The sequence below is a fragment of the Daldinia loculata genome (genome assembly GCF_022478755.1).
Source record: "Daldinia loculata strain CBS 113971 unplaced genomic scaffold F4817scaffold_28, whole genome shotgun sequence".
NCBI lineage: Eukaryota > Fungi > Ascomycota > Sordariomycetes > Xylariales > Hypoxylaceae > Daldinia > Daldinia loculata.
Window position 1 is genome coordinate 217,298 of NW_026054882.1, and position 12,241 is coordinate 229,538.

The following is a 12,241-nucleotide window of genomic DNA, read 5'->3' on the forward strand; positions in this document are numbered from 1 at the left end:
CCAGGATATGGTGAGAGAATTACGATAGCTGCATCGAAATGACGACGACGCCATTTCTACTCTATTCTGGTTTCCTACATATGAAGCAACTAGTCCGTATATGCCCAATATCTTATGCTCCCGAATCAGTCGTCTTTACTTAGTTCGCTATGGATTACTTACGCGCTATCTCTTCGTATGGCCTCGGCCTGTGGGACCAAGGCAGACTATCTTCAGTCGCCGCCCTCGGGGTGCCTTTAGGCGTACTTTTTCACCTTACCATCGCGCAGATGGGAGACGTGGAAAGCTTTATGTATACTCTTATTGCTGCTATGCTGTTTCTCATGTTCGGCATCGTTTCCATCTCCATGCTTCTAGGGTCTTCCTTTCTAGGTGCCTCAGCTGGATTATGCGTTTTAGCAAGGACTTTCAACGCAGGCCTCTTTTCGAGCATGGTTATCTACAGATTATTCTTTCATCGACTGAGAAAGTTTCCCGGGCCCTTCGACCTCAAGATCTCCCGCTTCTTCTCCGTGCTCAGGGTTGCTAAAGAAGTCAAGTACCATAATGACGTTGCCAAGATGCACGAGAAGTATGGCGACTTCATTCGTACAGGTACCTATAAACATAACCGTCTCGTCAAATATTAAGCACCAAGCTAAGCGCGCCGCGATAGGACCGCGAGAGCTTTGCATCGTTCGAGACTCGGCAATCCCAATTATATATGGTCCGAATACAAACTGTCACAAGCCAGTTGCGTACATGGGTGCCAGCGCCGATTCCAAAAAGGCATCCCTCCACAGCTCGCAAGACCCCAACGACCATAAGAGAAGACACAGGGCTTGGGATAAAGGATTCTCGATCAAAGGTATTCGATACGCTACCTGTTCGAATAATTATAGGGATGGCTAAGCTCTCAATCGCAGCATTGCAAACGTACGAGCCTCGGATTAGAACATTAGTTACCAAACTTGTCCGTCAGATTTCGCATAAAAAAGTATTAGATGCGACAGCCTGGTCGATGTATCTCAATTTCGACATCATGGGCGAGGTCGGATTCGGGAAAGACTTCGGTTGCGTCTCTAGCGGGACAAACCATCCCGCGATTCAGAGCCTTCGCGACCATATGCACATCGTAGGCGTCTTGAGCTATATCCCCTGGTTGCTGAATATTTTCGGGCATATCCCAGGCGCGTCAAAAGCATATCGCCCCTTTTTAGTTTACTGCCAATCGCAAGTCGAAGAGAAACGGGAGGTAAGTCACCCAAAAATTATTACCGGCAATTCTAATATGTCACCAGGATATTGATCTTGAGAAATATCCTCAAGATATCATGACGTGGCTACTAAAAGCTGTCATCGAAAAAGACATTTCTGCTTCGCCGACAGAAAAGTCGCTTTCCGAAGACGCCAGAACGCTTATAGTTGCGGGAAGCGAGACGAGCGCCACGGTCCTAGCGAGTGCTCTATTCTACTTGGCCAAGTTTCCTCGCGTCTTGAAGAAGCTACAAGCTCAGATCGACGACATCATACCGACCCCGGCGGACTGGACGTACGAGAAGGCGAAAGCAATCGCGTACTTGGACAACGTCATCGACGAGACCCAGCGTCTAAAGCCCGCTTTGCTTACCGGAGGATACCGACGGACGCCGCCGGAGGGCATCCAAATCGACGAGCAGTTCATTCCAGGAAACGTATCCGTCATCGTGCCCATACAGCTAATCCAGACGCATCCGCGCTACTGGAAACAGAGCATGGACTTTATACCAGAACGATTCGGAGAGCGGAGTGCCGAGATGGGAACCAGCGAAGCTCCATATATGCCTTTTAGCCAGGGTAAGTAGAAGATAATGGTTAGGAATCCAAGTTACCTGGGTTGGTTAACATAATTTATTATAGGGACATACGGCTGCCCTGGTAAGAATCTGGCCTTGATGACCTTGCGGATCGCCATCTCCAGTCTTGCGCAGCACTTCGATATCACCTTTGCGGCTGACGAGACGGGAGAAATTTTTGATAAAGAGGCGAAAGATGTATTTACTACTTCCCTAGAACCTTTGAACCTGCAGTTCTCACCTAGAAAGTGAGGCGATGCATTCGGCAGTATCGGGAGGTTGTATTATTTAGATAGGAGCAATGATAGTGCCATTATTGTGAGCTATCTGATGTCACAGATCATTGGTCTACAATGTTACTTGAACCTTAGGATAGCAGTATCTACATTTTCATACTTAGACGGGAGACTATGGCGGTGACTGTCAGGGTATAAGTGGGTTATGAGAGGGTAGAAGCCAGGCGTTATTAGTTTAAATTGAACTGTTCAATACTATCCTGACATTGACTCTGTGTATGACAACCATCACGGATATAAACTCTAACAGTGACGGGGGGCTGCCCGACTTTGAATTCAATTCATCATTATTAATTACAGCAAAGCAAAGCAACCTAACCGGAACTCCCAACCCAACAATACCGCATCTTCTACGGTAAGTGCTGGACGATTTCTTCGGAATCTTCCCCGAAGTCGACATCGCTATTATAGCCGTCGGCATAATCCACCATAGGCGTATCATTTCGAGGATGTTCCTCCTCAGCCTGCCCCTGCTCGACCTCGACCGTCTCGGATGGAGACTCGGTCTTCTGAAGCCGCTCGTAGTTCTTGATCATGGCGTCGAAGGAGCAGGTGAGGGGATCCGATCCCAGTTGAAAGACTGACGCGCCTTCGCTAAAGTCGTAGGAGGCGATAGCCTCCTCCGAAAGCTTTGAGCTGAAGGATCGCGTCAGCGGGTACGCCTCTAGACGTCTGTCCTGGAAGTGGGTTGCTAGGTGCACCCAGTTAGACTCCTGAGAGCGGATGGGAGGGAGACCTGAGCGACCCTCAACTAGGAGTTGAAAGTGAACGCCAATCGAAAGAGTCTGCAGCATGTAGCATTCGTCACAGCTGTGTTGCTTCGTGTTGTGAAGCACACAACCGGAGACGAGGCCGTCCTCGTCTACGGGGCCGGGGCATCGGGTCAGGATGATCTTCCTCCTCCACCTGCACTCCGTCCTCCTCACCTGCATCGTCTTGTATGATGTTCTGGTAGTAGGAACACTTGCGGATACGAGTGAAATTAACCAAAGTCGGCGGAATATGACCGCCGTTCTGCTGCTTCCATGTGGGTATCAGCTGCTTCTCCATGACTTCTCCTTCCGAAATTTTGGCTGTCAGGTAGTCATGTCCGGTTGTCGCGAAGTTTAGGGCCGGGTTGGGGTTAAGGTCGGTCATGTCGACGAGGCGGCCACGTTTAAAATGGCGCTCGACTTCATTATCCGTAGCTACCACCAAGCGTCCGGAAAAACCGCTCGCGGCGGCGTTATCAAGAGCTTGGACGGCACGCTTCTTCTGCACGACGACGCCATCTACGGCGCCTTCGATCTCGTTGTTCTTCTTCTTCTTCTGCACGGCGGAGATCTGACCTCCCTTTCGAGATGCGATAATCTCGTCCAGGGATTGGTCGATCTTCGAAGGCTTCGAAGATGCCTGCGGGGCGTCACGTGCGTTAGCGCTGGACTGCTCCGAGCGAGAGGGTCTATTCACATTCGAATCTGCCATGGTGATGATGATGATAATGATGATGGTTGTGGTGGTTGTTAGTGATGGCAGATCAGAGTGCGTAGAATGTTGTTGACGAGAGGAGATATCTTAGAATTTCGAAAGGGGAAAAACAGTTTTATTATGCGTAGAGAGCGGTGTAGTGCATCTGCCGCCGGCGGGCTTGGTGATTCCCTCACAGAGGAAGCATGTTGTGTACCTAATCTAGGCTTGTAGACGAAATAAAGATGGCGTGGATGCGTTATTAAGTAGGTAAGTTATAGGTTATGTTATAGCGTAGTGTTATGAACTGTTAGAGTATTGTAGATGTTGATGCCCTGGAATCTTCGAGGCTATCAGGATGCAAGGTGATATCCTCGGTGAAATATTCCTTGCATCTAGCGGCTAGGCCGCTATACCAAGCGCAAGAGTCCACGATATGCCCGCGGTGTATGCGGTTCCAGAGGGCTCATCGGGTAGGTTCTAATATTGGCCGAGCGGGTATGTCGCATAATACGTCCCTACGCGGGATATTATACTTAAGAAGCCAGGATTGTTCCCTGAGGATAAATTGAAGATAGTGTAGATGAGTTAGAGTAAGGGTATAACTTGGGTAATGTTACTGTTAGGTGGTGTAGTGTTAGGTTGTATAGTGTCAGTTGGTATAGTGTTAGGTAGTATAGTGTTATGAACTGTTGTTGTTGATGTTGTAGTTGAGATGTTGAAATTGAAGAATGAGAACGGGAGATGCGTGTTATTAATATTTCGAGCTCAGGATTCTGAGGATTCTGCCAAAGGCGGAGAGCGTTTAGATTATTTCAGATGGCACCTGCATACCTAATGCCATAATGGATACTGGGCAACTACGGTCAAGTAAATATACCTCAGGCAACCAGCAGACAAGGGGAAGCCGCGAGTTTAGCTGGTGCACAGACCTAATGTACCCAGGTATACAGCCAGATTCCATAATGACACAGCGATCTTTACGCGTACCTACGTAAGGTTTCTGAAGTACACCTTCTAAAATAGGTACCTCGGCAACAATACACTATCTGGGTAGGTACGGTGATGAATTCTGCGGTTGCAATGCAGACACATCTTACCCTATGACGTGTCTTGATTAAGGGGGTTGTAACTAAACTAAGTGGCCTGGCAGGAAAGACCAAATGGGAATGACAACTAAGTAACATTCGCAATAGAGGTTGCTCTTGCAGACAGTCGAATGTAATTAAGGTAGGTACCTCCTAATATCAGAAATTCTACGTTTCTTATGGTTTAATTTCGCCTACCAACCCTAGCGAGACCAGTTCATTCAGGTATTACTTGCGTAGCTTATCAAGTATTTGCCATTCCTGGCGACCTTGATAGCATAACCCTCGCGTGATCTAGAGGCCTATATTTATGTACCTAATCTAATCCACTAATGAGGTTCACAAAATAGTAGAAATCGTGTCTAGGAAGAGATGCCATATTTTCGCTATCTCGCCCGGATTCCTCCCACTTTAAGGTGTACTTAATTTTTTTTCTTAGGTCTAGAAAATGGTAGAAGTCAGTACAGACTATTTAGTAATGGCTGGTATGGGTTATATCTTCGTAATTCATACTTCTTACAACGACCCGACGGGCGTGTTAAAGGCAGTGGAGATCAGTTAGCCTGACCCCTACCCTGGAGTACCCCTGCCAAGACATAGCGTTACTCATACTACTTTATTCTGACTACGTCGAGGATATAAAGCTACTCTTCAACAAACTACAAGTCTACTACTTTAGTCTCAGAGATTCATAATACGTGGTGCGTCAATTGTGTATTAATAGCTATCTATACATCTCGAAAGAATGTGATAGGATGACGACGAAGTCACAGCAGCTCCTAGAGGCTAGAGTTGATAATCAATTTCTATAGAATTGTCTAGGCTTAAATCAAGATGGAGCCGCGGCGCTCTTCATTCTTGTAAGCGATATCAGCCACGCGCGCACGGGCGGATCGTCGGCCGATTGGGATCGCGGGGTCTCCCTTCTCCACGAAGTTGGTCAATTTCCTAGCCTTCTCTTCCATAGAGATGCCCCCCCCGAGAAGCTTTGTCGAAACCTCGTCGGCCAAGCGGGCCATCTCTCGGTGATGAGCGGCGCAGAGGCGAGCCATTCGCTCAGACTCCTGGCTAGCCTGGAGGATCTGTAGGCGGCTCTCCTCCTCTGCCTTGTTCACTCCGGCTAAAGAGTTCTGATACATCTTGTAAGAGGGATAAACCTGCGTGGGGACTAGCATAATTGACTTGTTGATCTCTCTTACTAAATTTAGGATACTAACATCCTCCTCGACAGCCTTCACGGCGGCCATGCAGAGCGTACTCCAAGCTCGGACAAAACGCCCCTGTACGCCTGGAGAAGTAGCGTCGATGCCTGCGCGTAGGCGCATGAAGAGGGTCGTAGGGCGGAGAATATCTCCGGCCTTACAAAACACCACGCCGTCACGGCCGCACAACTCGTCGGATAACTCGGCCAGGAGACGCTCCAGCTGATCGGGGCCGGCAAGGACCTTGGTGATATCTCGGGAGGCGGGGATTGTGATTTGGAAAGGCTCTTCACCTTCCTCGACCTTTACTCCGTCCGCGATATGCCGCCAAAGAGGTATCAGGGGAGCGATGTCCGTAGGTTTGACGCCTTCCCCACCTTTCTCGATATCTTTCCCCTCGACCCCATTAGAGTTCTTGGCAGAGTCGTGCCCGTAGGTTCGTTCGTACCAATACTCCATATATGCTAAGCTGAAAGGCTCGGCATGGGTCTCGGGCTCTTCCTCGTAGAATTCCCATTCCTGCTTCTTTGTGCCTTTTCTGAATGCGATCAGACAGGTCACGTAGCGTACGTAGGACCTGCTAACGCATGGAGGCTCCTTTCGTTTCTCGAAAAGGCCCTGCAACGCTACCTTGCTAGCCGACTTCATCACATTGTCCCACGCCTCTCGCGAGAGGCCGGGATGGTCTATCAACAACTGTTGATATACGTGTTCCTCTCGCTCCAGATCGGAGTCCGAGGGCTCGTTGGTAACTTTCCACTCCATCTTATTGGTGTTGTTGGCGGCTTATAGACGAAATAAAGATGGTGTGAATGCGTTGTTGTTGAGGAAAAGAAAAAAGAAGAGGGAAGAAATTTTCAGAATTTTGTGTGCTTCGAGTGCAGCTTGAAAACCAGTTAGCAACCTGGCAACCCTGCAACACAGCGCCCCTAGGTACCTAACCTACCTGTATTTTCAATGATAAGCCCACGGCGTGCATCTACTTAGGTAGGTACCACACGCGTCTTTTGGTGATAATTCAGTTTACAGTCTCTAACTACGCTCTACGATGCATACTTCGCCATCTTAGATCTGTGCCTAGGTGATATTGGTTGCAGCATGTAGACTAGCAGCTTGCAGTCGTGATGAGGGACTCACGAGGTCTATGCTACAAACTTCATAATTATCTCGTATAGACTGTAAGTGTTGAACCAAAAGTAACTCGGAAGGTAATCATTTATATTTGTATGAGATCAAGTAGCGTGACTGATATTGCTCGTTAGGATGACCTAGCGCCCTTCTAAATACTCTTCTACCACAAATGCTGCGAAGGTGATTCGTTTAAACTATAGAATTTTACTATTACGTTAATAGTTTATGGAGTGCTAAGATAATTCAGCAAGTTGGTCTTGGAGTATAATTACGGACGATTGTATTAATTCAGCTATCTCTGTGAAGGTTTCACCCTCCTTCCTCCTTTCTTCTTATTTCTCTTCTTCCTCCTCATTATTTCCGTCTTCCTCCTTCTCCTTGTCCGGGTATCTCGACCGAGGCTTCGGATCGCTCATAACTGAACGACGGGCCGTGGCTCTAGCGTCTAGGGCCTGGGTATGATTCTGAAATGTGGCCAAGAACTCATCCCTTTTAGGTCCGAGAAAATGTAGACAGGAAGGCAATCGACCAGCAGCGTTTTTAAACGGGTCGGAGACTTCCTTACCCATCAGAAAACTGACCTTGCGGCCTATACTAAGGTGAACATAGAACCCTTCAAGAACGGTACTATTAGTGGAACTAGCAGCCTCGGTTCCCTTATCGGGTACGGAAGCGCTACGAACCAAGTACGTCTTTATAGTACCGCGAGCAAGAGCAAGAGCATCAACGGATCAGGGACGGGATCAGGGACGGGATCAGGGACGGGAGAAGGGACGGGAGAAGGCACAGGAGAAGGAGCAAACGCTTCTTCCTGTACTAGCTTCATGGGCCTGTCTGACTCGCTGGATTCTGGCTGCTCGTGTCTGGCATCGCCGCTGTCAACAGGGACAGCAGGGACAGCAGGGTCAGGAACAGGGGCAGGAGTAGAGGCGAGAGTGGGGGCGGGAGTAGGGGCAGCAGAAGGAATACCAGGACCCTCGTCGTCTGTAAATATAGGCGCGAAGCTTCCATCTTCATATCCATCTTCGTCTGCCTTTGCTTCGACGATACGTCGGCGCTTAGCATGCGACCCCACATCATCCCTTTCCCGTCGTCTCTTTCGCCTAGGTGCCTCAGCAGCAGTGGCTTCAGCAGCAGCTTCAGCAGCCTCGGCAGCCTCGGCAGCAGAGCGACGCTTCTCCACTATCTCGTCGCGCCAATCTCGAAGGATAAGGTTCTCGCGCAGTTCGTTAAGCTCGTCCAGCGACCTCGGCGCGTCGTGGCTCTTCTGCGCGGCGAGCACGATACGCGAAGTCACGGAGAGGGCAACGCGCGGGATCCCAGACGGTCTGATAGCGTTGGCGGCTCTGGTCACAACGTTCAAGTCCCGCGTGGATATTTTGAAAACGGGAACCTCAGCCGGCCTGAACGGAGCGTCCTTCTTCCTAAAGGCCCGCTTCTCGATACGGCGCATCAACTCCGACATGGGACTAGCAGGACACTTCCCGCGGCGGTCGAAGTGGGCGACGACTTCTCGATGGATCCTCACCACGGATTTTGAACCGTCCTGGTCCCACATTCGGGCTAGGAACATATCTAAGAAGTTATCAGTAATCGGATTACAACAAGGGATCGGCCCGCGGTAATCTGTGCGGCAGATCACCGCGTACTGCAGCGCCAGCGTCAGGAGATTGGGATCAAACCCGAACGCCGGATGAAGCGCGAGCACCTTGAGCCTTCTACAGAAGGACGTTGACCAGTTAGGGTCTTCATCTACCTCGTCCTCCTCGTCCACGTCAGCCCTGGAATACCTAAGGTGGTTCCGCGGACTGACGATGTCCGTTGGGAAGCAACCGAGAAAGCGGCGGATAATCTTCCACATGGGAATTATGTCCTTGTTCTTCTTGACGTTCAGCTTGTCAAGCTTAGCTACCACGGGGTCGTCCCTAAACCGGTCCAGCAGATCGTCCTCGTCTTCCCGGGTCCAGTGCTCGTCGTACTTAACCTCTGGGATGGACGACCTGCATGTGACCATGGTAATGGGCGGGTGCTCTTTGCCCACGTGGGCTGCGGTCCTCCTGTCGAGGCTTCTTAGCTGTCGCATGAAAACCATAGCGACGTTCTGCATAGACTTAGAAAGCCCACTGTAAGAGGCCAGCAGCATATCCTCCTTGGCCGTCAAGGTGCGCGGAGGTAATGGGTTCGGCGCGACGTGGTTTGGCGGGTACGCGTACACGGTCCCGTCGACGTTTAAATCGACGTCGAAGGTATCGTGGGTATCTCCGCTTGTCCATTTGTCGTCGTCGACGTCGTCAGCCTCCGAAGGACTGCCGGCCGGGTTCGCGCCGGCCGGCTCGTCATCTTCGTCGGATTCCGACGCGAAAGGGTTTTGGTCGTCGACCTCCTCCGATGGAGGATCAATCTGGTTTGGGCCAGCCGATCCGTCCGAATCGTCGGAGAGACTACCTTCCTGAGAGTCCACGTCCATCTCCTCGGGCTTGCGCCTTCGGGACGGCCGGGATCTAGGCTTAGATGCTGTCGAGGTGGTGACAGCGGCATCGGCAGCAGCTCCAGAGACGCGGGTGGCACGGTGAGACATCTGTTATAGCATTAGCAATTTGGAAAACAATAGAAATCGTTGCCGGCGCGATGCTTACGGTGATGCTTACGGTGGATGAAGATGCTGGTGGTGGTGCCGACGTTGTAGGAGAAAAGGAGAAAAGGAAAAAGACGGCGTGGGTGACGACGGCTTCTAAGGGTGCTGCAGTTAGGCTGCCATATGCAAGCGGTCAGCAGGTAATCCCCTACAGCGCTATTAGTGCATAACTACAGGGCACATTTAGGTCACGGAATTACAGGACACTACCTAAGGTACCTACCTATGCAGCCTACAGCGCCTCGCCATGGGGATCATGTCACTTAGCTATATGGCCTTCTAGCTAGTCCCTGTAGACGATTGTGCATTTTCAGAGGTGAGATTAGGCTACGATACACTCACATTACAGATTAAATGAGCCATAGCAATATCAATTAGGCATTACTAAATACATGGAGTTATCAAAGCTATCTACCCCGTCTCTTACTATTGGGATCCTGTGATACCCGCCCCAGTATACGCCCTTACATCTTCAAGGAGGCTATCGGGCAACAAGGTGACATCTTCGGCAAAATAATCTTTGCCCCTGACGGCCAGGCCGCTGTAGATGGCAAAGCATCTATCCGCCTCCCCCCGGTACCCTTCCCGAGCCTCCTCGACGTTGAGGATATCCCTCTTGCTAACGTTGAGGTTTAAAAAAGACCCGGCGTCGAACGGTCGTGATCGTGTATCTCTAGGAAGGGCCACGATGTTGTATCTGTAAGCGGACAGAAGCTCACGTTCGATAAAGATGACTTCTTCTTCCGTGAGCCCTGTCGCGCTCAGCTCTTCACCGTCGGTAAACGGTGTTATTTGGAGGAATGTTTCGAGCGCAGATACAATTCCTTGCACCTCATACATGGCGGCGGGGTTGAGAATAAGCCACGGGGTTGGATAGAGCATCCGGAAGGCGCCGTCGGTTATGAATGCCAGCAACGCAGTTTGTCCCGTATGTACTTTCTCCTGCCACAGGCCGAGGGCAATCCATAGGGCTCCTTTGTGAACAAGAGATGCGCCGATGCCTCTGCACATCTGCTGGACCTCGTCCAGACTTGGCGGGCTGGCATTTTCCACCTTGCGACAGATGTTACCTATGCCTACCTGCAGAAGAGCTGCCAGCCGAACGATGACTCGCATCACATTAGGCCTAAGCTGCTCTGCGCGAGGTCTAGCCGACGCTAGGAAGAAAGCGACTTGAAAATTATTAAGACTTTCGATCCGATTCATTAGGTGCAGCATTTCCGTTCCTTTGGCGGTCACTCTGCATCCTAAGCCGGATGGTACAGCGCAGCCAAGCGTCAAGAGCCGCGTTATTATTTTTACAGTAGCCTCCGCATTCGGGACTCTCCTCACCGGCATAGACGTGATCGTCTTAGACGGCCACTGCTCTATGAAATGCAAGAGAGTCCACGATATGCCCGCGGTGTACGCGGTTCCGGACGGCTCGTGGTCTGGCAGGTTCTGGTAGTCGAGCGTGGACGTCGTATAAAACACGACGTCCTTGCGCGGGACGTTAGATTTGAGAAGCCAGGATTGTTCCCTGAGGATCTCTACCTTGGTCTTCACTCTCGTCCGCATGACTATGTTGTGTTGGGGGTCGAAACCAAGTTCGCGGATTGTGCGTTCGGACACAAAGTCTCGCAATCCCTTCCATGGCAACGAAAATTCCAAGTTATTTTTCACTAATAGACAGCGCTCGTGAGAAAGATAGTCGGAGACCGTTTCGGGGGCCAAATCCATGTCCAGAGTTTCGACCTGATTACGGAAAAATAAATCCTGCATCGAGACGACTCCGAACATGGTTCGCGGGTCCTCAGGGGACATGGGGGCGGTATTAAGGGACGCCATCTTCTCCACGTCTTCCTTCCAAGACTTTCCCAAAGGAGTCAATTGGATGGGTGGATCTGGGCCTGCGGGGATCCGGATTACGTCCGGCTTGCGACCGACCTTGTGCAGTATACCCTCCGTTCTGGGGGATGCAAATGGTGAGATGGCCACAACGGCGGCGGCAGGATCCTTCGACTCGTGGCACGAGGAGACCCACTCCAAGATACGACCGAGGAGGATCTCGCCTTCGCAGGTCGGGTTGGTCTGCAGGTCGATCACGACGACGGCTCGATCGCCCAGCGGAAATTTGTCACGTTTCAGAAACCAATTTAGGAACTGGTCGTAATCAGTGATCAACAGCTTGCCGGCCGGCACCGAGTAGTCTTCAGCCGGTTCCGTAATGATGCTGTCAGCAATCGGGACGGAAAGCTGCTCGTTGAAGTCCTCTGACGTGAGATACGGGAGGAGCATCGTAACCTCCACGGGACTCGGAAGGATGTAGACTACGGGGGCACCCGGTGCTTTATCTTGCGCCTGAGCGAAGAGGTGCGCCAGCATAGTGGTGCTCTTCCCACAAGCGTGGGGACCTTGGATGAACGCGGCCGAAGCGCGACGCTTTTCGACGCGGTCGAAAAAGCGGTCGATCTGCTCCTGCGCCGCCATCCAAGCGGGGGTATTATCTTCGTTCGAGGCCATCGCGTCGTGACTTGGTAGTAGTTTTTATGATGATGCACGATAACTTGAAGCGTGAAAGTGGTAGTTGAGAAAAGGAGGTATCCAGGAGAAGTGGTGGGTTCGTGGGGCATTAGGTACTTAGACACGC

General features: G+C 50.8%; 4 protein-coding genes across 4 annotated transcripts; 1 reads left to right on the forward strand and 3 right to left on the reverse strand.

The window, feature by feature from the left end:
- Positions 1-149: 149 nt before the first annotated feature.
- Positions 150-2,066, forward strand: F4817DRAFT_316466 (cytochrome P450; the record flags this gene model as incomplete). The annotated part of the gene is made up of 5 exons (XM_049300682.1): positions 150-594; positions 656-847; positions 906-1,234; positions 1,281-1,815; positions 1,879-2,066. 5 exons carry the CDS (start codon positions 150-152, stop codon positions 2,064-2,066), a joined length of 1,689 nt encoding a protein of 562 aa, XP_049158482.1.
- A 281-nt stretch (positions 2,067-2,347) lies between these two features.
- F4817DRAFT_339313 (uncharacterized protein) lies at positions 2,348-3,825 on the reverse strand. Its single transcript, XM_049303523.1, has one exon. It carries the CDS (start codon positions 3,572-3,574, stop codon positions 2,915-2,917), a length of 660 nt encoding a protein of 219 aa, XP_049158483.1. The 5' UTR covers positions 3,575-3,825; the 3' UTR covers positions 2,348-2,914.
- Positions 3,826-5,468: 1,643 nt separating this feature from the next.
- Positions 5,469-6,611, reverse strand: F4817DRAFT_316468 (uncharacterized protein; the record flags this gene model as incomplete). The annotated part of the gene is made up of 1 exon (XM_049300683.1): positions 5,469-6,611. The coding sequence occupies one exon, from the start codon at positions 6,609-6,611 to the stop codon at positions 5,469-5,471; it is 1,143 nt and encodes a 380-aa protein (XP_049158484.1).
- Positions 6,612-10,038: 3,427 nt separating this feature from the next.
- F4817DRAFT_365609 (uncharacterized protein) lies at positions 10,039-12,165 on the reverse strand (the record flags this gene model as incomplete). The annotated part of the gene is made up of 1 exon (XM_049306888.1): positions 10,039-12,165. The coding sequence occupies exon 1, from the start codon at positions 12,112-12,114 to the stop codon at positions 10,039-10,041; it is 2,076 nt and encodes a 691-aa protein (XP_049158485.1). The 5' UTR covers positions 12,115-12,165.
- Between the last annotated feature and the right edge of the window lie 76 nt (positions 12,166-12,241).